General features: G+C 49.9%; 1 protein-coding gene across 2 annotated transcripts; it reads right to left on the bottom strand.

Annotated features, from left to right (window-relative positions):
• Nucleotides 1-10: 10 nt before the first annotated feature.
• Nucleotides 11-25,474, bottom strand: GRIPAP1 (GRIP1 associated protein 1). 2 transcript variants are annotated; one of them, XM_074531329.1, is made up of 15 exons: nt 25,370-25,474; nt 23,451-23,482; nt 21,449-21,496; nt 18,489-18,597; nt 15,083-15,175; nt 13,296-13,355; nt 13,144-13,176; nt 10,629-10,694; nt 8,403-8,459; nt 8,197-8,296; nt 5,848-5,960; nt 4,658-4,792; nt 3,233-3,326; nt 816-955; nt 11-399 (listed from the first exon to the last, which is right to left on the bottom strand). In XM_074531329.1, exons 1-15 carry the CDS (start codon nt 25,454-25,456, stop codon nt 328-330), a joined length of 1,239 nt encoding a protein of 412 aa, XP_074387430.1. In that variant the 5' UTR covers nt 25,457-25,474; the 3' UTR covers nt 11-327. The 2 variants fall into 2 exon arrangements, with proteins under 2 accessions (XP_074387430.1, XP_074387431.1); XM_074531330.1 differs by lacking the exon at nt 13,144-13,176.

Below are 25,474 nucleotides of genomic sequence, written 5' to 3' on the forward strand. Positions count from 1 at the left end.
GGGTTTATTGGGGGGGAGAGGGGGGCGCATGCGGGACCCCCTTAAACGGGCAACGCCAGAGTGGGGACCACGTCGTCCTTAAAGGGGCAACACCGCGACGGGAACTGCCCTCGCTCTTAAAGGGGCAACGCCCTCCACGGAGCCCCGCCCACCCTTAAAGGGGCAACGCCACGTAAAGAACCGTCCGGCCTTAAAGGGGTAATGCCGGTAGGGCCCACCGCGTCCTTAAAGGGGCAACGCCTCCCCCGCAGCAGCGCCCCAACCGGGGGGCGGAGCCTGCGGGGGGGCAGGGGCCGAGGCCCCGCCCACCAGGAGAGGCCCCGCCCCTCAGGGAGGTCCCTGGGGGGTCGCCTGTTCCTTCCTGAGCTGCGCCAGCTCCTGGGACAGCGACTCCAGGTCCTGGAAAGGGGAGAGTGAAGGGGGGAAGAGACCACGCCCACTGCGTGAGGCCACGCCCTAGGAGCGGCCACACCCTTGTCTTGGCCAGGTCCACAGCTGAAAGCCCCACGTTTACTTTAAACCCATTTAATGTCCATAAACTCAGTGATGTCATTTAAGCCAAATTTAAACCACACCCCTTTTGAGCCCCACCCCTTTCCCATAAACCACACCCCCATAAGCCACACCCCATTCACAGAGACCACACCCCTTTCCCATAAACCACACCCCCGTAAGCCACACCCTCACCCTTTAGCCACACCCCATTCACAGAGACCACACCCATTTCAATAAACCACGCTCTGTTAAGAGGCTCCACCCCTTTCTACAAAGCCACACTCCCTTTAGGCCCCGCCCCACTTGCCCCGCCCCCTCACCTGTGCCAGGTGCAGGTTCTTGGTCAGCTGCTCCTCCAGGAGGTTCTGCAGCTTCTTGTTCATCTCCCGAAGCCCCTCCTCCCCCGGGCCCGGCCCCGCCCCCGCCCCGCGCCGGGCCGGCCCCGCGGGACCCGCGGCCTCTGCGGAGACACAGGAGGGACAGGTGAGGGAGGTGAGAGGTGGGACAGGTGAGAGACAGGGGAGGGACAGGTGAGAGGAACAGGGGACAGGTGAGAGACAGGGGAGGGACAAGTGAGGGACAGGTGACACAGGTGAGGGACAGGTGAGAGAGAGGTGACACAGGTGAGGGACAGGTGAGACAGGGGAGGGACAGGTGACACAGGTGACAGGTGAGAGAGGTGAAGGACAGGTGAGAGACAGGTGAGGGACAGGTGAGACAGGGGAGGGACAGGTGAGAGAAAGGTGACACAGGTGAGAGGTGAGAGGAACAGGGGACAGGGGAGGGACAGGTGAGAGAAAGGTGACACAGGTGAGGGACAGGTGAGAGAGAGGTGACAGGTGAAAGGTGAGACAGGTGGAAGACAGGTGAGAGGAACAGGGGACAGGTGAGAGACAGGTGAGAGGAACAGGGGACAGGTCAGGGACAGGTCAGGGACAGGTGAGAGGTGAGGGACAGGTGAGTGTGGGACAGGTGAGGGACAGGACAGGGATGGGTGAGAGACAGGTGAGACTGGGACAGGTGAGGGATACATGAGAGGGAACAAGTGAGACTGGGACAGGTGGGACTGGGACAGGTGGGACTGGAACAGGTGAGAGGGAACAGGTGAGATTGGAACAGGTGGGACTGGGACAGGTGAGAAGAATCAGGTGGGGACAGAAGGGAGGGACAGGCGAGCTGACGGGGGTACAGGTGAGGGACAGGTGAGGAACAGTTGGGTGCAGGTGCCGCAGGTACAGGTGAGCCCAGGTGTGACAGGTGAGGCTCAGGTGGAACAGGTACAGGTGAGCCCAGGTGGAACAGGTGAGAGACAGGTGGAACAGGTGAGGCTCAGGTGTAACAGGTGAGGGTACAGGTGAGGCTCAGTTGGCACAGGTACAGGTGAGGGACAGGTGGCACAGGTGTGGGTACAGGTGAGCCCAGGTGTTACAGGTGAGGGTACAGGTGAGCCCAGGTGGAACAGGTGAGCCCAGGTGTAACAGGTGAGGGTACAGGTGAGGGTACAGGTGAGGGTACAGGTGAGTTCAGGTGGAACAGGTGAAGCCCAGGTGGAACAGGTGAGGGACAGGTGGCAGAGGTACAGGTGTGGGTACAGGTGAGACCAGGCGGCACAGGTACAGGTGAGGGTCAGGTTAACAGGTGAGGGACAGGTGGCACAGGGACAGGTGAGGGACAGGTGGCACAGGTGTGGGTACAGGTGAGCCCAGGTGTAACAGGTGAGGGACAGGTGGAACAGGTGAGGCTCAGGTGGCACAGGTACAGGTGAGGGACAGGTGGCACAGGTGTGGGTACAGGTGAGACCAGGTGGAACAGGTACAGGTGAGGCTCAGGTGGCACAGGTACAGGTGAGGGACAGGTGGCACAGGTGTGGGTACAGGTGAGACCAGGTGGAACAGGTACAGGTGAGGCTCAGGTGGCACAGGGACAGGTGAGGCTCAGGTGGCACAGGTGTGGGTACAGGTGAGCCCAGATGTAACAGGTGAGGGTACAGGTGAGCCCAGGTGGAACAGGGACAGGTGAGGCTCAGGTGGCACAGGTGTGGGTACAGGTGAGCCCAGGTGGAACAGGGACAGGTGAGGCTCAGGTGGCACAGGTGTGGGTACAGGTGAGCCCAGATGGCACAGGGACAGGTGAGGCTCAGGTGGCACAGGTGTGGGTACAGGTGAGCCCAGATGTAACAGGTGAGGGTACAGGTGAGCCCAGGTGGCACAGGTGAGGCTCAGGTGGCACAGGTACAGGTGAGGCTCAGGTGGCACAGGTACAGGTGTGGGTACAGGTGAGGCTCAGGTGGCACAGGGACAGGTACAGGTGAAGCCCAGGTGGCACAGGTGTGGGTACAGGTGAGCCCAGGTGGCACAGGCACAGGTGAAGCCCAGGTGGCACAGGTGTGGGTACAGGTGAGCCCAGGTGGCACAGGCACAGAAGAGTTCAGGTGGCACAGGTCCAGGTGAGCCCAGTTGGCACAGGTGTGGGTACAGGTGAGTCCAGGTGGAACAGGTGAGCTCAGGTGTAACAGGTGAGGGTACAGGTGAGGGACAGGTGGAACAGGTGAAGCTCAGTTGGCACAGGTACAGGTGAAGCCCAGGTGGCACAGGTGTGGGTACAGGTGAGCTCAGGTGGCACAGGTGTGGGTACAGGTGAGCCCATGTGGAACAGGTGAGGGACAGGTGGCACAGGTACAGGTGTGGGTACAGGTGAGCCCAGTTGGCACAGGTGCCAGGTGACCCGGGCCCCTCACCTGTGCGGCTCTCCCTGACGAAGCTCTGGATGATGGCGCTCTTCCTGCACAGATCCTCGGCCATGGATGCGCTCGACACCTCCAGGTGCCTCACCTGCCCCAGGAGCTGCAGGTGAGCCCCAGGTGCGACCGCCCCGCCCCTCCCAGTGCTCCCAGTGCCCCCCAGTCCCTCCCAGTTCCTCCCAGTGCCCCCCAGTCCCTCCCAGTGCTCCCAGTGCTCCCAGTGCCCCCCAGTTCCCCCCAGTCCCTCCCAGTCCTTCCCAGTGCTCCCAGTGCTCCCAGTGCCCCCCAGTCCCTCCCACTGCTCCCCAGTGCTCCCAGTTCCATCCCAGTCCCTCCCAGTCCTCCCCAGTGCTCCCAGTGCCCCCCAGTCCCTCCCAGTGCTCCCAGTGCTCCCAGTGCCCCCCAGTCCCTCCCAGTGCTCCCAGTGCTCCCAGTGCCCCCCAGTCCCTCCCAGTGCTCCCAGTTCCATCCCAGTCCACCTCAGTCGCCCCCAATCCCCCCCCCCAGTTCCCTCCCAGTCTCCCCAGTCCCCCTCCCAGTCCATCCCAGTCCCCCACAATCCCCTCCCAGTCCCCTCCCAGTGCTCCCAGTACCCCCCCAATCCCCTCCTAACCCCCTCCCAGTGCCCCCATAGTCCTTCTCAGTCTCTCCCAGTTTATCCCAGTCCCTCCCAAACCCCCTCAATCCATCTCCCAGTCTCTCCCAGTTAATCCCAGTCCCTCCCAGTCCCCCTCAACCCTGTCCCAGTCCTGTCCCAATCTCCCCCCAATCCCTCCCAGTCCATCCCAGTTTATCCCAGTCCCTCCCAATCCCCCCAGTTTATCCCAGTCCCTCCCAGTCCCCCCCAATCCCTCCCAGTCCCCCTCAATCCATCTCCCAGTCCCAGTTTATTCCAGTCCCTCCCAGTTTATCCCAGTCCCCTCCCAGTCCCCTCCCAGTCCCTCCCAGTTTATCCCAGTCCCTCCCAAACCCCCTCAACCCTGTCCCAGTCCCGTCCCAATCTCCCCCCAGTACCCCCCAGTCCCTCCCAGCTTATCCCAGTCCCTCCCAAACTACCTCAATCCATCTCCCAGTTCCCTCCCAGTCTCTCCCAGTTTATCCCAGTCCCTCCCAGTCCCCTCCCAGTCCTACCCAGTCCCTCCCAAACCCCCTCAATCCATCTCCCAGTCCCCTCCCAGTTTATCCCAGTCCCTCCCAGTCCCCCCCAGTCCCCTCCCAGTTTATCCCAGACCCTCCCAATCTTCCCCCAGTCCCCTCCCAACCCCCTCCCAGTTTATCCCAGTTTATCCCAGTCCCTCCCAGTTTATCCCAGTTCCCTCCCAGTCCCTCCCAGTCCCCCCCAATCCCTCCCAGTTCCCTCCCAGTTTATCCCAATCCCTCCCAATCCCTCCCAGTTTATCCCAGTCCCCCGTTCCCCGGTACCTTCTCCTCCAGCATCCAGCGCTCCTGCTGGCTCTGCGCCAGCCTCTGGAACAGCTCGGCCACCTCTGCTGGGGACAGGCCCCCCCCGGCCGGGACCCCGCCCCCGCTGCCGCCCCCGGGGCTGCCCGAGCCCGACTGGCACGGGGGGCGGGGCCGGGGGCGGGGCCACGGCCAGTCAGACCACGCCCCGCAAAGCCCCGCCCCACCCATGAGGTTGGTTCATAAAGGGAAGGGGGGGAATGGCCACGCCCACATTGGGTCAGACACAAGACACGCCCACAATAAGCCACGCCCATGAGGTTGGTTCATAAAGGGAAGGGGGTGTGTGGCCACGCCCACATTAGGCTGCGACACTAAACCACGCCCACATGGGGTCAGACACAAGACACGCCCACAATAAGCCACGCCCATGAGGTTGGTTCATAAAGGGAAGGGGGGAGGGTGGCCACGCCCACATTGGGTCAGACACAAGACACACCCACAATAAGCCACGCCCAAATTGGGTGTGCTCTAATTAAGCTGCACCCCCCCAGCGGTCACACACAATTAAGCCACACCCCCATCAAGCCACACCCAAATTAGCTGTGCCCTAATTAAGCCACGCCCATCCAGACACACCCTCTAAAGCCACACCCCCATTGGGTCACAGCCATTTAAGCCACGCCCCAAATTAGCTGCACCCAGATTAACCACACCCACCAAGCCACGCCCCATTGGGTCACACCCATTTAAGCCACACCTCCAATGGGCTGTGCCCTCATTAAACCACGCCCACCCAGACACACCCTTTAAAGCCACACCCCTATTGGGACACACCCATTTAAGCCACGCCCCAAATTAGTGGTGCCCTCATTGAACCACACCCACACCAAGCCACACCCTCTTAAGCCACACCCCCATTGGGTCACACACAAGCCACGCCTACAATGGGTGTCCTAATTAAGCCACACCCCTTAAAGTCATGGCCACACCCCCAATTTGCATGAAGACCACACCCACAGTTATTACCCTAAATAAGCCACGCCCACCTGATTCTCACCCTTTTAAGCCACACCCCCAACTTAACCCCATTAAGCCACGCCCACAAAGCCACACCCACATAAACCACGCCCATTCCCATTTAGGCCTCTGTTATCTGAGACCACACCCCCTCCCTTATGCCCCGCCCTCTTCCCCGAGGCCACGCCCACCTTGGTGCTTCCGGGGGCGGAGCCATCGCGGCCCAATGAGGACACGGAGCTGCTGTCCCCGCCCGGGCCCCGCCCAGGGGAGGAGCCTCCGTCCAGGCCCAGCTCGTCCAGCCCTGAGGGACCCCAAAATTCCATCAGGGACCCCAAAATCCATCCAGGACCCCAAAATGGACCTGGGGATCCCCAAAATCCATCGGGGACCCCAAAATCCATCAGGGACCCCCAAAATTCCATCAGGGACCCCAAAATTCCATCAGAGACCCCAAAATCGGGGACCCCAAAATCCGTCAGGGACCCCCAAAATCCGTCAGGGACCCCAAAATCCATCCAGGACCCCCAAAATCCATCAGGGACCCCAAAACGGACCTGGGGATCCCCAAAACCCCCCCACCCAAATTTTGGGGTTCTCCCCCACCCACATTTGGGATTTTCCCCTGAAATTTTGGGCTCTTCCCACCCAAATTTTGAGATTCTCCCCCCAATTTTTGGGGTCCCCCTCCCCAGTTTTTGTGGTCACCCTCCCCTACATTTTGAGATTTTCCCCCCAATTTTTGGGGTCCCCCCTCCCCTAAATTTTGGTCATTCTCCCCCCAGATTTTGGGGTCCCCCTCCCCAATTTTTGGGGTCACCCTCCCCTACATTTTGAGATTCTCTGCCCCCAGTTTTTGGGGTCCCCCTCCCCTAAATTTTGGTGATTGTCCCCCCAATTTTTGGTGTTTCTTCCCTAAATTTCAGGGTTCTTCTCCCCCAATTTTTGGGGTCACCCTCCCCTAAATTTTGGTCATTCTCCCCCCAGTTTTTGGGGTCCCCCTGCCCTAAATTTTGAGATTCTCTCCCCAATTTTTGGGGTTCTCCCTCCCAAAATTCTGGGATTTTGCCCTCAGTTTTCAGGATTCTCTCCCCCCAATTTTGGTGTTAAAATCGAGATTCTTCCCCCAATTTCTGTGATTCTCCCCAAAAAATTTAGGCTTATCCTCCCCTAAATTTTGAGATTCTCTCCCCAATTTTTGGTCTTTCTTCCCTAAATTTCAGGGTTCTTCTCCCCCAATTTTTGGGGTTCACCCTCCCAAAATTCTGGGATTTTGCCCTCAGTTTTTCAGGATTCTCTCCCCCAAATTTTGAGATTCTCCCCCCAGTTTTTGGGGTCACCCTCCCCTAAATTTTTGATGTTTCTTCCCCAAATTTCAGGGTTTTCTCCCCCAATTTTTGGGGTTCCCTTCCCCAATTTTTGGGGTTCCCCTCCCCAATTTTTGGGGTCCCCCCTCCCCAATTTTTGGGGTCACCCTCCCCTAAATTTTGGTGATTCTCCCCCCAATTTTTGGGGTCCCCCTCCCCTAAATTTTGGTGATTGTCCCTCCAAGTTTTGGTGTTTCTTCCCCAAATTTTGGGATTCTCTCCCCCAGTTTTTGGGTTCCCCCATCCCCCAAATTTTGAGATTCTCCCCCCAATTTCTGGGCTTCCCCCTCCCAAAATTCTGGGATTTTGCCCTCAGTTTTTCAGGATTCTCTTCCCTGAATTTTGGGGTTAAAATCAAGAGTCTCTCCCCCAACTTTTGAGATTCTCCCCCCAATTTCTGTGATTCTCCCCAAAAAATTTAGGCTTATCCTCCCCTACATTTTGGAGATTCTCCCCCCAATTTTTGGGGTCCCCCCTCCCCAATTTTTGGGGTCCCGCTCCCCTACATTTTGAGATTCTCCCCCCCCAAATTTTGGGGTCCCCCTCCCCTACATTTTGGTGATTCTCCCCCCAGTTTTTGGGGTCACCCTCCCCTAAATTTGGTGATTCTCCCCCCAATTTTTGGTCTTTCTTCCCTAAATTTCAGGGTTCTTCTCCCCCAGTTTTTGGGGTCCCCCCTCCCCTAAATTTTGAGATTTTCCCCCCAGTTTTTGGGGTCCCCCCTCCCCAATTTTTGGGGTCCCCCCTCCCCAATTTTTGGGGTCACCCTCTCCTAAATTTTGAGATTCTCTCCCAATTTTTGGGGTCCCCCCCACTCAAATTTTGAGATTCTCTCCCCAGTTTTTGGGGTCACCCCCACTCAAATTTTGAGATTCTCTCCCAATTTTTGGGGTCTCCCCCACTCAAATTTTGAGATTCTCTCCCCAGTTTTTGGGGTCACCTCCTCCCCTAAATTTTGAGATTTTCCCCCCAATTTCTGGGGTCCCCCCTCCCCAATTTTTGGGGTCCCCCCCTCCCCCACATTTTGGTCATTCTCCCCCCAATTTTTGGTGTTTCTTCCCTAAATTTTGGTGATTCTCCCCCCAAATTTTGAGATTCTCTCCCCCCAAATTTTGGTGATTCTCCCCCCAGTTTTTGGGGTCCCCCCTCCCCAATTTTGGGGTCCCCCCTGACCCGAGCGGGCCCTGCTGGGCACCAGCAGCTCCTGCAGCCGCTCCTGCAGCCGCTCCCCCCGGCGCCGCTCCAGCTGCAGCTGCCTCCGAAGGTCCTTCAGCTAAAATTCAGAAATTTTGGGGTTTTTTTTTGGGGGATGTTTAGGGAACCCCCAAATCCATGGGGGGTTCCCAAAAATTTTTGGGGCGTCCTCAGGGGTCGCTCACGGCGGCGCTGCCTTTCTTCTCCAGGATGCGCTGCCCGTCCCGCACGTCCTTCAGCTCCTGAGGGGAATTTGGGGGGTTTTGGGATTTTTGGGGGGTCCTGAGGGATTTTTGGGGGGTCCTGAGGGATTTTTGGGGTGATGAGAGGGATTTGGAGGGGTTTTTGGGGGTTACAATGGGGGTTTAGGGGAGTTTTGGAGGGGATTTTATTGGGGGGTTTTGGAATTTTTTGGGGGGTTTTGGATTTTTTGGGGGGTTTTGGGGGATCCTGAGGGATTTTTGGGGGGTCATGAGAAGGATTTGGAGGATTTTGAGGGGTTACAATGGGGGTTTAGGGGAGTTTTGGAGGGGTTGGGGGGGATATTTCAGGTCCTGAAGGGATTTTTTGGGAGGGTTTTGGGATTTTTGGGGGGTTTTGGGGGGTCCTGAGGGATTTTTAGGGGGTCATGAGAAGGATTTGGGGGGATTTTTGGGGGTCACAGGGAGATTTGCAAGAGTTTTGGGGGGAATTTTTCACTTGCTGGGGGGATTTTTTGGGGGGTTTTGGGATTTTTGGGGGGTTTTGGGGGGTCATGAGAGGGATTTTTTGGGTGTTTTTTGGGGGGTTTTGGGGGGTCCTGAGAGGGATTTTGAGGTGTCACAAATGGATTTGGGGGGATTTTTGGGGGGTTACAATGGGGATTTAGGGGAGTTTTGGAGGGATTTGGGGGGCATTTTTCAGCTCCTGAGGGGATTTTTTTGGGGGGGTTTTGGGGATTTTTGGGGGGTTTTGGGGGGTCCTGAAGGATTTTTGGGGGTGATGAGAGGGATTTGGAGGGGTTTTAAATGGATTTGGAGGGGATTTTTGGGGGTTACAATGGGGGTTTAGGGGGGATATTTCAGCTCCTGATGGGATTTTTTGGGGGGTTTTGGGGGGGTTTTGGGATTTTTGGGGATTTTTGGGGGGTCCTGAGGGATTTTTGGGGGGTTTTGGGGGGTCCTGAGGGATTTTTAGGGGGTCCTGAGAAGGATTTGGGGGGATTTTTGGGGGTTACAATGGGGATTTAGGGGAGTTTTGGAGGGATTTGGGGGGAATTTTTCACCTGCTGGGGGGATTTTTTGGGGGGATTTTTTGGGGGGTTTTGGGATTTTTGGGGGGTCCTGAGGGATTTTGGGGGGTCGGAGAGGGATTTGGAGGGGTTTTAAAGGGATTTGGGGGGATTTTTGGGGATTACAAGAAAATTTGGGGGAGATTTTTCAGCTCCTGGGGGGATTTTTTGGGGGTTTTGGGGGGTCGTGAGAAGGATTTGGGGGGATTTTTGGGGGTTACAATGGGGATTTAGGGGAGTTTTGGGGGAGATTTTTCAGCTCCTGAGGGGATTTTATTGGGGGGTTTTGGGATTTTTTGAGGGGGTTTTGGGATTTTGGGGGGGTTTGGGGGGTCCTGAGGGATTTTTGGGGTGATGAGAGGGATTTGGAGGGATTTTAAAGGGATTTGGGGGGATTTTTGGGGATTACAAGAAAATTTGGGGGAGATTTTTCAGCTCCTGGGGGGATTTTTTGGGGGGTTTTGGGATTTTTGGGGGGTTTTGGGGGGTCATGAGAAGGATTTGGAGGGGTTTTAAAGGGATTTGGGGGTGATTTTTGGGGGTGACAAGAAGATTTTGGGGAGTTTTGGAGGGGATTTTGGGGCCGTTTTGGGGGATTTTAGAGCTGATTTAGGGGATTTTTGGGCTGTTTTGGAGGATTTTGGGGCCGTTTTGGGGGATTTGGGGGCTGGTTTGAGGCTTGCTTTGGGGGTTTAGGGCTATTTTAGGAGATTTTTGGGCTGTTTTAGGGGATTTTGGGGCTGTTTTGGAGGATTTTGGGGCTGTTTTGGGGAATTTTGGTGCTGTTTTAGGGGATTTTAGAGCCGTTTTGAGGGATTTTGGGGCTGTTTTGGGCATTTTTGGGCCATTTTGAGGGATTTCGGGGCTGTTTTGGGGAATTTTGGAGCTGTTTTAGTGGATTTTAGAGCCATTTTGGAGGATTTTGGGGCCATTTTGGAGGATTTTGGGTCCTTTTTGGAGGATTTTGGGTCTGTTTTAGGGGATTTTGGGGCCATTTTTTAGGGATTTTGGGTCCATTTTGGGGTTTTGGGGTCCATTTTGTGGTGTTTGGGGCCATTTTGGGGGATTTTGGGGCGATTTTGGAGGGTTTTGGGGCCATTTTGGGGCATTTTGAGTCCGTTTTGGGGTATTTTGGCCCCACCTGTCTCAGGGCGCGTCCCTCGGCCTCGAGCAGCTCCCGCAGCCGCTGCTGCTCCGCCAGCGCCTCCTGGGGACATTGGGGACAATTGGGGACATTGGGGACAATTGGGGACAATTGGGGACAATTGGGGACATTTGGGGACATTTGGGGACATTTGGGGACATTTGGGACAATTGGGGACATTTGGGACATTTGGGGACAATTGGGGACATCTGGGGCACATTCGGGGCCATTTTGGGGACATTTACCCCAAAATCTCCCCAAAAATTTACCCCAAAATCTCCCCAAAATTCATCCAAAATCCCCTAAAAATTACCCCAGATTCCACCCAAATCTTACCCCAAATATCCACAAAATTTCCCCCAAATGCCCCCCAAATTTCCCCCAAATTTACACCAAAATCTCTCCAAATCTCCCCAAGTTTACCCCAAAAGCGCCTCAAAATTTTCCCCCAAATTTCCCCATAATTCGTCCGAAATCCCCCCAAATTTACCCCTAATTCCCCTAAAATTTACCCAAAATTGAATCCCAAATCCCCCCAAAATTTACCCAAAATTAATCCCAAATTTACCCCAAATCCCCCCAAAATTTACCCCAAATCTCCTCAGGATCCCCCCAAAAATCACCCCCAAATCCCCCACATTCTCCCCAAAATTTATCCCAAATTTCCCCCAAAATCTCCCCAAATTTACCCCAAAATTTACCCCAAAATCTCTCCAAATCTCCCCAAGTTTACCCCAAAAGCGCCTCAAAATTTTCCCCCATATTTCCCCATCATTCATCCAAAATCCCCCCAAATGTACCCCTAATCCCCTAAAATTTCCCCAAAATTAATCCCAAATTTCCCCCAAAATCTCCCCAAAATCCCCCCAAAATTCCCTAAAATTTACCCCAAATTTCCCCCAAAATCTCCCCAAAATTTACCCCAAATCCCCTAAAATTTATCCCAAATCCCCCCAAAATTTACCCAAAATTAATCTCAAATTTACCCCCAAAATCACCCCAAATCTCCTCAGGATCCCCCCAAAAATTACCCCCAAAATTTATCCCAAATTTCCCCCAAAATTTACCCCAAAATTTACCCCAAATCCCCCAAATCCCCACAAAATTTACCCCAAAAGTGCCTCAAAATTTTCCCCAAATTTCCCCGTAATCCATCCCAAATCCCCCAAATTTACCCCAAATCCCCCAAAATTTCGCCAAAATTGAATCCCAAATCCTCCCAAAATTCCCTAAAATTTACCCAAAATTAATCTCAAATTTCCCCCAAATCTCCTCAGGATCCCCCCAAAAATTACCCCAAAATTTATCCCAAATTTCCCCCAAAATCTCCCCAAATCCACCTCAAATCCCCCAAAATTTACCCCAAATCCCCCCAAAATTCCCTAAAATTTACCCCAAATCTCCCCAAAATTTACCCCAAATCTCCTCAGGATCCCCCCAAAAATTACCCCAAGATTTACCCCAAATTTAACCCAAATCCCCCCAAAATTTACCCCAAAAGCGCCTCAAAATTTTCCCCAAAATTTCCCCATAATCCATCCCAAATCCCCCAAATTTACCCCAAATCTCCTCAGGATCCCCCCAAAATTAACCCCCAAATCCCCCACATTCTCCCCAAAATTTATCCCAAATTTCCCTCAAAATCCCCCCAAAATTTACCCCAAAAGCGCCTCAAAATTCATCCGAAATCCCACCAAATTTACCCCAAATCCCCCCAAAATTTACCCCAAATCTCCTCAGGATCCCCCCAAAAATTACCCCAAAATTTACCCCAAATTTCCCCCAAAATCCATCCCAAATCCCCCCAAATTTACCCCAAATCCCCCCAAATCTCCTCAGGATCCCCCCAAAACTTACCACCAAATCCCCCACATTCTCCCCAAAATTTACCCCAAATTTCCCCCAAATCCCCCCAAAATTTACCCCAAATCTCCTCAGGATCCCCCCAAAAATTACCCCAAAATTTACTCCAAATTTCCCCCCAAATCCCCCTAAAATTTACCCCAAATCCCCACAAAATTTACCCCAAAAGTGCCTCAAAATTTTCCCCCAAAATCCCCCATAATTCATCCAAAATCCCCCCAAATCTCCTCAGGATCCCCCCAAAACTTACCCCCAAATCCCCCACATTCTCCCCAAAATTTATCCCAAATTTCCCCCAAAATCCCCCAAATTTACCCCAAATCCCCCCAAAAATTCCCTAAAATTTACCCAAAATTAATCCCAAATTTACCCCAAATCACCTGAAAATTTACCCCAAATCTCCTCAGGATCCCCCCAAAAATTACCCCAAGATTTACCCCAAATTTCCCTCAAAATCTCCCCAAATCCCCCCAAAATTTCCCCCAAATCTCCTCAGGATCCCCCAAAAATCACCCCCAAATCCCCCACATTCTCCCCAGAATTTACCCCAAAATTTACCCCAAATCCCCCCAAATTTCCCCCAAAATTTACCCCAAATTTCCCCCAAAATCTCCCCAAAATCCCCCCAAATCCCCCCAACCCCTCTCACCTGGAGCTGCCCCCGCTCCTCCCGCAGCCGCTCCTGGGGGGGAATTTTGGGGGGTCCCCGATGTTTTTTTGGGGGGGGGGACCCCAAAATTGGGGAGGGGTCTCAGGGGGGGGGGATTTTGGGATTTTGGGATTTTGGGGTTTTGGGGTCACCTGGGCGGCCTCGGCCTCGTGCAGGCGCTGACGGAGCTGCTCCCGCTCACCTGAGCACACCTGGAACCCCAAAATGTCCATGGGGACCCCAAAATGTCAATGGGGACCCCAACATGTCCATGGGAACCCCAAAATATCAATGGGAACCCCAAAATTACAATGGGATCCCCAGAATGTCAATGGGAACCCCAAAATGTCAATGGGAACCCCAAAATATCCACGGGAACCCCAAAATGTCAAATGGAACCCAAAAATATCAATGGGGACCCCAAAATGTCAATGGGAACCCCAAAATGTCCATGGGAACCCCAAAATATCAATGGGAACCCCGAAATGTCCATGGGAACCCCGAAATGTCAATGGGATCCCCAAATGTCAAAGGAAACCCCAAAATGTCCATGGGAACCCCAAAATATCAATGGGGACCCCAAAATGTTCATGGGAACCCCAAAATGTCAAAGGGAACCCCAAAATGTCAATGGGAACCCCAAAATTACAATGGGAGCCCCAAAATGTCCATGGGAACCCCAAAATGTGAATGGGCACCCCAAAGTCCCCCCAGAACCCCAAATTTACCCCCAAGGTCCCCCCAAAATCTCCCCCAAATCCCTCCCAGGATCCCCAAATTCCCCCCAAGACCCCCAAACCCCTCCAGGACCCCAAAATTTTCCCCAGGGCCCCAAAATCCCTCCCAGACCCCCTCAAATCCCCCCCAATCACCCCAAATCCCCCCAGAACCCCCCCAAACCCCTCCAGGACCCCAAAATTTTCCCCACGACCCCCCAAATCCCTCCCAGAACCCCTTAAATCCCACCCAAATCTCCCCCAGGGGTACCCCAAATCCATCCAGACCCCCCAAACCCCCCCAGGACCCCCAAAACCCCCCCAGGACCCCCCAAACCCCTCCAGGTTCTTCCCAGAACCCCAAATCCCTCCCAGACCCCCTCAAATCCCCCCCAATCACCCCAAATCCCTTCCAGACCCCCCAAATTTCCCCAGGACCCCCCCAAACCCTCCCAGGACTCCCCCTGGACCCCAAAATTTTCCCCAGGACCCCCCAGATCTCCCCAAATCCCTCCCAGGACCCCTCAAATCCCACCCAAATCTCCCCCAGGGATACCCCAAATCCATCCAGGATCCCCCAAAGCCCCCCAGGACCCCCCAAATTCCCCCCAAATCCCCTCCAATCACCCCAAATCTTCCCAGGGTTACCCCAAACCCCTCCAGACCCCCCAAATCCCCCCAGACCCCCTCAAATTCCCCCCAGGAGGACCCCCCCAATCCCCCCCAGGACCCCCCAAATCCCCCCCAGGACGCCCCCAAACCCCTCCAGGACCCTCCCAGGGCTCCCCCTGGACCCCAAATTTTCCCCGGGACCCCCCAGATCTTCCCAAATCTCTCCCAGGGTTACCCCAAATCCATCCAGACCCCTCAAATCCCCCCCCAATCACCCCAAATCCCCTCCAGACCCCCCCAAATCCCCTCCAGGACCCCCCCAAACCCCTCCAGGACTCTCCCAGGGCTCCCCCTGGACCCCAAATTTCCCCCAGGACCCCCCAAATCCCCCCCAAATCCCACCCAAATCACCCCAAATCCCCTCCAGACCCCCCAAATCCCCCCAAGACCTCCCCAAACCCCTCCAGGACCCCAAAATTTCCCCCCAGGACCCCCAAATCCCCTCCAATCCCCCCAAATCTCCCCCAGGGATACCCCCAAACCCCTTCAGGACCCCAAAATTTTCCCCAGAACCCCCCAAACCCCCCAGGACCCCCCCAATCCCCCCATACCCGCAGTTCTCTCTCCAGGGTCTCTCTCTGGCTCTGCCCCTCCTGCAGCTCCCGGGCCTGGCACTCGCTGAGCTCCCGGAGCCCCGCCTGGGCCTGACCAAAAACACCAAAAACACCAAAAAACAGCTCAAAAAACAGCTCAAAAACAGCTCAGAAACAGCCCAAAAACACCCCATAAATACCCCAAAAACAGCTCAAAAACAGCTCAAAAACAGCTCAGAAACAGCTCAGAAACGGCTCAGAAACGGCTCAGAAACAGCTCAGAAACAGCTCAGAAACAGCTCATAAATACCCCAAAAACAGCCCAAAAACAGCCCAGAAACAGCTCAAAAACAGCTCAGAAACAGCCCATAAATACCCCAAAAACAGCCCAAAAACAGCTCAAAAATACCCCAGAAACAGCTCAAAAACAGCTCAAAAACAGCCCAAAAACAGCTCAAAAACAGCCCAGAAACAGAGCAGAAACAGCTCAAAAACAGCCCATAAATACCCCAAAAACAGCCCAAAAACAGCCCATAAATACGCCAAAAACAGCTCATAAACACACCAAAAAACAGCTCAAAAACAGCTCAAAAACACCCCAAAAAACAGCTCAAAAACAGCTCAAAAACACCCCAAAAAACAGCTCAAAAACAGCCCAAAAACAGCTCAAAAACAGCCCAGAAACAGCTCAGAAACAGCCCAAAAACAGCTCAAAAATACCCCAAAAACAGCTCAAAAACACCCCAAAAACACCCCAAAAACAGCTCAAAAACAGCTCAGAAACAGCTCAAAAATACCCCAAAAACAGCTCAAAAATACCCCAAAAACAGCTCAAAAACACCCCAAAAACACCCCAAAACCAGCTCAGAAACAGCTCAGAAACAGCTCAGAAACAGCTCAAAACCAGCTCAAAACCAGCTCAAAAACAGCCCATAAGTACCCCAAAAACAGCCTATAAATACCCCAAAAACAGCTTATAAATACACCAAAAACAGCTTATAAATACACCAAAAACACCCCAAAAACAGCTCATAAATACCCCAAAAACAGCTCAAAAACAGCCCAAAACCATCACATGAACAGCCCCAAAACCAGCCCATAAATACCCCAAAAACACCCCAAAACCAGCTCAAAAACAGCCCAAAAACACCCCAAAAACAGCTCATAAATACCCCAAAAACACCCCAAAACCACCCCATAAACAGTCCATAAACAGCCCAAAATCACCCCATAAAACATCCTATAAACACCCCAAAAACCACCCCATAAACACCCCATAAAATATCTTAGGAACACCCCAAAACCACCCCGGGGTCTCTATGGGTCTCTATGGGGTGGGGTCTCTATGGGGTTTCTATGGGGTCTCTATGGGGTTTCTATGGGGTCTCTATGGGGTCTATGGGGTCTCTATGGGGTCTCTATGGGGTCTCTATGGGGTCTCTATGGGGTTTCTATGGGGTCTCTATGGGGTCTATGGGGTTTCTATGGGGTTTCTATGGGGTGGGGTCTCTATGGGGTCTCTATGGGGTCTCTATGGGTCTCTATGGTTTCTATGGGGTCTATGGGGTCTCTATGGGGTCTCTATGGGGTCTCTATGGGTTTCTATGGGGTCTCTATGGGGTTTCTATGGGGTGGGGTCTCTATGGGGTCTATGGGGTTTCTATGGGGTTTCTATGGGGTTTCTATGGGTTTCTATGGGTTTCTATGGGTCTCTATGGGGTGGGGTCTCTATGGGGTCTCTATGGGGTCTCTATGGGGTCTCTATGGGGTCTCTATGGGTCTCTATGGGGTCTCTATGGGGTCTCTATGGGGTCTCTATGGGGTCTCTATGGGGTCTCTATGGGGTCTCTATGGGTCTCTATGGGTCTCTATGGGGTCTCTATGGGTTTCTATGGGGTCTCTATGGGGTCTCTATGGGTCTCTATGGGGTCTCTATGGGGTCTCTATGGGGTCTCTATGGGGTCTCTATGGGGTTTCTATGGGGTCTCTATGGGGTCTCTATGGGGTCTCTATGGGGTCTCTATGGGGTCTCTATGGGGTTTCTATGGGGTCTCTATGGGTCTCTATGGGGTCTCTATGGGGTCTCTATGGGTTTCTATGGGGTCTCTATGGGGTCTCTATGGGTCTCTATGGGTCTCTATGGGTTTCTATGGGGTTTCTATGGGGTCTCTATGGGGTCTCTATGGGGTCTCTATGGGGTGGGGTCTCTATGGGTTTCTATGGGGTTTCTATGGGGTCTCTATGGGGTTTCTATGGGGTCTCTATGGTCTCTATGGGGTCTATGGGGTCTCTATGGGGTCTATGGGGTCTCTATGGGGTCTCTATGGGTTTCTATGGGGTGTCTATGGGTTTCTATGGGTCTCTATGGGGTGGGGTCTCTATGGTTTCTATGGGTCTCTATGGGTTTCTATGGGTTTCTATGGGTTTCTATGGGGTCTCTATGGGTTTCTATGGTTTCTATGGGTCTCTATGGGGTCTCTATGGGGTCTCTATGGGTCTCTATGGGGTCTCTATGGGGTCTCTATGGGGTCTCTATGGGGTCTCTATGGGTTTCTATGGGTTTCTATGGGGTCTCTATGGGGTCTCTATGGGGTCTCTATGGGTCTCTATGGGGTTTCTATGGGGTCTCTATGGGGTCTCTATGGGTTTCTATGGGGTCTCTATGGGTCTCTATGGGGTCTCTATGGGTTTCTATGGGGTTTCTATGGGGTTTCTATGGGGTCTCTATGGGGTCTCTATGGGGTCTATGGGGTCTCTATGGGGTTTCTATGGGGTCTCTATGGGGTCTCTATGGGGTCTCTATGGGGTCTCTATGGGGTCTCTATGGGTTTCTATGGGGTCTCTATGGGGTCTCTATGGGGTCTCTATGGGGTCTCTATGGGGTCTATGGGGTCTCTATGGGGTTTCTATGGGGTCTCTATGGGGTCTCTATGGGGTCTCTATGGGGTCTCTATGGGGTCTCTATGGGTCTCTATGGGGTCTCTATGGGGTCTCTATGGGGTCTCTATGGGGTCTCTATGGGGTCTCTATGGGTCTCTATGGGGTTTCTATGGGTTTCTATGGGGTCTCTATGGGGTCTCTATGGGTTTCTATGGGGTCTCTATGGGGTCTCTATGGGTTTCTATGGGGTCTCTATGGGTCTCTATGGGTTTCTATGGGTCTCTATGGGTCTCTATGGGTCTCTATGGGGTCTCTATGGGGTCTCTATGGGGTCTCTATGGGGTCTCTATGGGGTTTCTATGGGGTCTCTATGGGGTCTCTATGGGTTTTTATGGGTCTCTATGGGGTCTATGGGGTTTCTATGGGTTTCTATGGGGTCTCTATGGGGTTTCTATGGGGTTTCTATGGGTCTCTATGGGGTCTCTATGGGTTTCTATGGGTCTCTATGGGGTCTATGGGGTTTCTATGGGGTTTCTGTTCTCACCTTTGTTGCCGTCTCCAGTTCCTGTTGCAGCCGCCGGCCCCGAGCCTGCAGCTCCTGCAGCTCCTGCAACTCCTGCATCTGCTGCAGCTCCTGTGCATCCCTGTGGGCCCTGGGTACCCCAGAACATCATCAATGACACCCCAAAAATATCCCAAAAAATACCTCAAAAATATCCCCAAAAACATCCAAAAAATATCCCCAAAATACCCCAAAATATCCCAAAAATATCCCCAAAAATACCCCCAAAAATATCCCAAAAATATCCCAAAAACATCATCAGGGACACCCCAAAAATAACCCAAAAATATCCCAAAAATACCCCAAAAATACCCCAAAAACATCATCAGGGACACCCCAAAAATATCCAAAAAATATCCCAAAAATATCTCAAAAATACCCCAAAAATATCCCCAAAAATATCCCAAAAATAGCTCAAAAAATACCCCAAAAATACCTCAAAAATATCCCAAAAATATCCCAAAAATACCTCAAAAATATCCCCAAAACATCATCAGGGACACCCCAAAAATACCTCAAAAATATCCCCAAAAATACCCCAAAAATATCCCCAAAACATCATCAGGGACACTCCAAAAATACCTCAAAAATACCCAAAAATACCTCAAAAATATCCCCAAAAATACCCCAAAAATACCTCAAAAATATCCCAAAATTATCCCCAAAAATACCCCAAAAATATCCCAAAAATATCCCCAAAAATATCCCAAAAATAACCCAAAAATATCCCAAAAATATCATCAGGGACAGCCCAAAAATACCCCAAAAATATCCCCAAAAATACCCCCAAAATATCCCCAAAAAATATCCCAAAAATATCCCCAAAAATATTCCCAAAAATATCCAAAAATACCCCAAAAATATCCAGAAAATACCCTAAAAATATCCCAAAAATATCCCAAAAATATCCCCAAAAATATCCCCAAAAATATCCCAAAAAATATCCCCAAAATACCTCAAAAATATCCCCAAAAATATCCCAAAAATACCCCCAAAACTTCATCAGGGACACCCCAAAAATACCCCCAAAAATGTCCCCAAAAATATTCCCAAAAATATCCCAAAAATATCCCCAAAACTTCATCAGGGACACCCCAAAAATATCCCAAAAATATCCCAAAAATATCCCCAAAATATCCCCAAAATACCTCAAAAATATCCCCAAAAATATCCCCAAAATATCCCAAAAATATCCCCAAAAATATCCCAAAAAATACCCCAAAAATACCCCAAAAATATCCCAAAAATACCCCAGAAATATCCCAAAAATATCCCCAAAAATATCCAAAAAAAATCCCAAAAATATCCCCAAAATATCCCAAAAATACCCCAAAAATATCCCCAAAAATATCCCAAAAATATCCCAAAAATATCCCAAAAATACCCCGAAATATCCCAAAAATACCCCCAAAATATCCCAAAAATATCTCCAAACATATCCCCAAAATACCCCAAAAATACCCCAAAATATCCCAAAAATATCCCAAAAACATCATCAGGGACACCCCAAAACCACCCCAAAACCATTCTGGGACACCCCAAAACCCCTCCACATATCCCAAAACCACCCCAAAATCCACCTGGGATACCCCAAAAACATCAGGGACACCCCAAAAACCACCCCAAAAACATCCTGGGATATCCCAAAAACATCAGGGACACCCCAAAAAACAGCCCAAAATCATCCTGGGACACCCCAAAACCACCCCAAAATATCAGGGACACCCCAAAAATATCCCCAAAAGTATCCCAAAACTTCATCAGGGACACCCCAAAACCACTCCAAACATCCCAAAAATGCCCCAAAATCCACCTGGGACACCCCAAAAACCACCCTGGGATATCCCAAAATCATCCTGGAACACCCAAAAAAACACCAAAATATCAGGGACACCCCAAAACCATCCTGGGGTATCCCAAAAAGTCAAGGACACCCAAAAACCACCCCAAAAACATCCTGGGATTTCCCAAAACCACCCCAAAAACATCAGGGACACCCCAAAAACCACCCCAATGCCACCCCAAAAACCACCCCAAAAACATCCTGGGACACCCCAAAAACCACCCCAAAATATCAGGGACACCCCAAAATAAGCCAAATGCCACCCCAAAATCCACCTGGGATATCCCAAAATGTCAGGACACCCCAAAAACCATCCTGGAATACCAAAAAAACAACCCCAAAACCATCCTGGGATACCCCAAAAACATCAGGGACACCCCAAAAATGTCTCAAAACCATCCTGGGACACCCCAAAACCAGCCCAGGACCCCCCAAAACCAGCCCAGGACCCCCCAAAAAACAGCCCAAAACCACCCCAAAACAGGAGGGACACCCCAAAAATCATCCTGGGACACCCCAAAAGCATCAGGGACCCCCCAAAACCACCCCAATACCACCCCAAAACCACCCTGGGACACCCCAAAATCAGCCCAAAACCACCACAAAATCCACCTGGGATATCCCAAAAAGTCAGGGACACCCCAAAAAACAGCCCAAAACCACCCCAAAAAACATCAGGGACACTCCAAAAACCATCCTGGGACACCCCAAAAGCAGCAGGAACACCCCAAAAACCACCCTAATACCATCCTGGGACACCCCAAAACCACCCCAAAATATCAGGGACACCCCAAAAAACATCCCAAAACCATTCTGGGATATCCCAAAACACCCCAAAACATCCCCAAAAATACCCCCAAAACTTCATCAGGGACACCCCAAAAACATCCTGGGACACCCCAAAACCATCAGGGACACCCCAAAAATCATCCCAAAACCACCCCAAAACAGGAGGGACCCCCCAAAAATCATCCTGGGATACCCCAAAATCATCCAGGGACACCCCAAAACCCACCCAGGACACCCCAAAATCCCCCGAGACCCCAAAATTTCCCCCCAAAATCTCCCCAAAATTTCCCCAGATCCCCCCAGCTCTCACCGGCTCTCCCGCAGCAGCGCCTCCTTCTCCTCCTGCAGGCGCTGAAACCTGGGAAAAAATGAGAGAAAATGGGAAAATTGGGAAAAATTGAAAAAAAATGGGAAAAATTCAGGGAAAATGGGAAAAAATGGGGAAAAAATTGGGGAAAAAATGGGCAAAAATTGACAAAAATAGGGAAAAATTCAGGGAAAAATGGGTGAAAAAATGGGAGGAAAATTGGGACAAAATTGGGCAAAATTGAAAAAAAAAGGGAAAAATTCAGGGAAAATGGGGGGAAAATTGGGAGGAAAATTGGGACAAAATTGGGCAAAAATTGAAAAAAAAAGGGAAAAATTCAGGGAAAATGGGTGAAAAATTGGGAGGAAAATGAGAGAAAATGGAGAAAAATGGGGAAAAAATGGGGGGAAAATGGGGGAAAACTGACAAAAAAAAGGAAAAATTCAGGGAAAATGGGGAAGAAAATGGGGGGAAAATTGGGAGGAAAATTGGGGGGAAATGGAGAAAAATGGGGAAAAAATTGGGGGAAAATGGGGAAAAAATTGACAAAAAAAGGGAAAAATTCAGGGAAAATGGGGGGAAAATTGGGAGGAAAATTGGGGAAAATGAGAGAAAATGGAGGAAAAGTGAGGGAAATGGAGAAAAATGGGGAAAAAATTGAGGAAAAAATGGGAAAAAATTGGGGAAAAAATTGAAAAAAAAAGGGAAAAAATTCAGGGAAAATGGGGAAGAAAATGGGGGAAAATTGGGAGGAAATGTGAGGGAAATGGAGAAAAATGGGGAAAAAATTGGGGGAAAATGGGGAAAAATTGGGGGAAAATGGGAAAAAATTGGGGAAAATGGGAAAAATTGGGGAAAAATTGGGGAAAATGGAAAAAAATGGGGGGAAATGGGAAAAAATTGGGGAAAATAGAAAATAGAGAAAAATGGGGAAAAATGGGCAAAAATTGACAAAAAAAAGGGAAAAATTCAGGGAAAATGGGGAAGAAAATGGGGGAAAATTGGGGGAAAAATGAGAGAAAATGGAGAAAAAAGTGAGGGAAATGGAGAAAAATGGGGAAAAAATTGGGGGAAAAAGGGGGAAAATTGGGGAAAATGGGAAAAATTGGGAAAAATGGGGAAAATTGAGGAAAAATGGGAAAAAATTGGGGAAAATGGGAAAAAATGGAGAAAAAATTGGGGGAAATGGGAAAAAATTGGGGAAAAAAAAAGGGGAAAAATTGGGGAAAAATTGACAAAAAAAGGGAAAAATTCAGGGAAAATGGGGAAGAAAATGGGGGGAAAATTGGGAGGAAAATTGGGGGAAAAACAGGGAAAATGGAGAAAAAATGGGGAAAAAAACGGGGGAAAAATGGGGAAAATGGAAAGAAATGGGGGAAAATGGGAAAAAATTGACAAAAAAAAGGGGAAAAATTCAGGGAAAATGGGGAAGAAAATGGGGGGAAAATTAGGAGGAAAATTGGGGAAAAAAGTGAGGGAAATGGAGAAAAATGGGGGAAAATTGGGGAAAATGGGAAAAAATTTAGGGAAAAAATGGGAAAAAATTGGGAAAATGGGTGAAAAAATGTGGAAAAAATTGGGGAAAAATGGGAAAAATTGGGGGAAAAATGGGGAAAAATTGACAAAAAAAAGGGAAAAATTCAGGGAAAATGGGGAAGAAAATGGGGGGAAAATTGGGGGAAAATAAAGAAAAATGAAAGAAAAAGGGGGAAATTGAAGAATTTGGAATAATGGGAGGAAAATTAAAGGGAAATGGGGGAAAGGAGGAAAAATGGGCAAAAATGGGGGAAAATTGGGAAAAAATGAAAGAAAATGGGGAAAAATGGGTGAAAAATTTGGGGAAAAAAGAGAAAAACTTGACCAAAAAAAGGAGAAAATTTGGGAGGAAATAAAGAAAAATGAAAGAAAAAGGGGGAAATGGGATAAATTTGGAATAATGGGGGGAAAAGAGGAAAAATGAACAAAAAAAATCCCAAAAAATCCCAAATTTTTCCCAATTTCTCACCTTTCCCGCTGTTCCTGCAGCTCCTCCGTCAGCTGGGAAATTCGGGGTGGGGGCACAAAATTAATGGGGGGCATCAATGGGATCCCCCCAAATCCTCCCAAAAAAAACCCAAAAAATTCCCAAATTTCCCCCCAAAAAATCCCAAATCTCTCTGGATCCAAATCCCCAAATTTCTCCTTTGAAGCCCAAAAAAAACCCAAAAAAATCCCAAATTCTCCCCGAAAAAAAACCCCAAAAAATCCCAAATTCCCCCCCCCCAAAAACCCAAAAAAATCCCAAATTTCCCCCCAAAAAAATCCCACATTCCCACCACAAAATCCCAAATCCTCCCCAAAAAAAACCCCAAAAAATCCCAAAATTTTCCCAAAAAAATCCCAAATTATCCCCAAAAAATCCCCAAAAAATCCCAAATTCTTCCCCAAAAAATCCCAAATCCTCCCCCAAAAAATCCCAAATTCTCCCCCAAAAAATTCCAAAATTTTCCCCAAAAAAATCCCAAATCCTCCCCAAAAAAAATCCCAAATTCTTCCCAGAAAAATCCCAAATTTTCCCCAAAAAAACAAAAAAAAATCCCAAATTTCCCCCCAAAAAATCCCAAATCCTCCCCAAAAAAACCCCAAAAATCCAAATTCCGCCTCAAAAAATTCCCAAATTCTCCCCAAAAAAACAAAAAAAAAATCCCAAATTTTCCCCAAAAAAATCCCAAATTCCCACCACAAAATCCCAAATCTTCCCCAAAAAAAACCCAAAAAAATCCCAAATTCTTCCCAAAAAATCCCAAATTCTCCCCCAAAAAAATCCCAAATTTCTCCCCCAAAAAATCCAAATCTCTCTGGGATCCAAATCCCCAAATTTCTCCTTGGAGGCCAAAAAAAAACCACAAAAAAATCCCAAATTCTTCCCCAAAAAATCCCAAATTCTCCTCCAAATTTCCACCCAAAAAATCCCAAATTCTCCCCCAAAAAAATCCCAAATTCCCACCACAAAACCCCAAATCCTCCCCCCAAAAAAACCAAAAGAATCTCAAATTCTCCCCCCAAAAAATCCCAAATCTTCCCAAAAAAAACCCAAAAAATCCAAATTCTCCCCCAAAAAATCCCAAATTCTACCCAAAAAAACCCAAAAAAATCCCAAATTCCCACCCAAAAATCCCAAATCCTCCCAAAAAAAAAACCCAAAAATCCCAAATTCCGCCCCCAAAAAATCCCAAATTCTCCCCAAAAAAATCCAAATTCGCACCACAAAACCCCAAATCTTCCCCAAAAAAAAACCAAAAAAATCCCAAATTCCCCCCAAAAAAACCCAAATTCTCCCAAAAAAACCAAAAAAAATCCCAAATTTCCCCCCCAAAAAATCCCAAATTCTCCCCAAAAAAAACCAAAAAAATCCCAAATTCTCCCACCACAAAATCCCAAATTTCCCCCCCCAAAAAAATCCCAAAATTTCCCCCAAAAAAATCCCAAATTCTCCCCCAAAAAAAATCCCCAAAAAATCCCAAATTCTCCCCAAAAAAAAACCAAAAAAATCCCAAATTTCTTCCCAAAAAATCCCAAATTCCCACCACAAAATCCCAAATCTTCCCCAAAAAAAGACCCAAAAAAATCCCAAATTCTCCCCCAAAAAATCCCAAATTTCTTCCCCAAAAAATCCCAAATTCCCACCACAAAATCCCAAATCTTCCCCAAAAAAACCCCAAAAAAAATCCAAATTCTCCCCCAAAAAATCCCAAATTCTCCCCCAAAAAATCCCAAAATTTTCCCAAAAAAAACCAAATCCTCCCCAAAATAAACCCCAAAAAAATCCCAAATTCTCCCACCACAAAATCCCAAATTCTCCCCCAAAAAATTCCAAATTCCCACCACAAAATCCCAAATTCTCCCAAAAAAAACCCCAAAAATCCCAAATTTCCCCCTCCTCACCTTGGCCACCTCCTCCTGCAGTTGGCTCAGCTCTGCCTGCAAGAGACCCCGTGAGACCCCTCCCCAAAATCCTCCCAAAATCTCCATCCCTCAAAATCCCAAAAT

The sequence above is a fragment of the Zonotrichia albicollis genome, chromosome 34 (genome assembly GCF_047830755.1).
Source record: "Zonotrichia albicollis isolate bZonAlb1 chromosome 34, bZonAlb1.hap1, whole genome shotgun sequence".
NCBI classification, from domain to species: domain Eukaryota; kingdom Metazoa; phylum Chordata; class Aves; order Passeriformes; family Passerellidae; genus Zonotrichia; species Zonotrichia albicollis.

Bases quoted from the DNA above. Each gene is read 5' to 3' on its own strand.
- GRIPAP1 (XM_074531329.1), bottom strand. From the start codon at position 25,456: ATGGAGATTTTGGGAGGATTTTGGGGAGGGGTCTCACGGGGTCTCTTG. The intron at 23,483-25,369 runs GTGAGGAGGGGG...CGAATTTCCCAG, and splicing joins TGCAGGAGGAGGTGGCCAAG to CTGACGGAGGAGCTGCAGGA. The intron at 13,177-13,295 runs GTGACCCCAAAA...ATTCCCCCCCAG, and splicing joins ACGAGGCCGAGGCCGCCCAG to GAGCGGCTGCGGGAGGAGCG.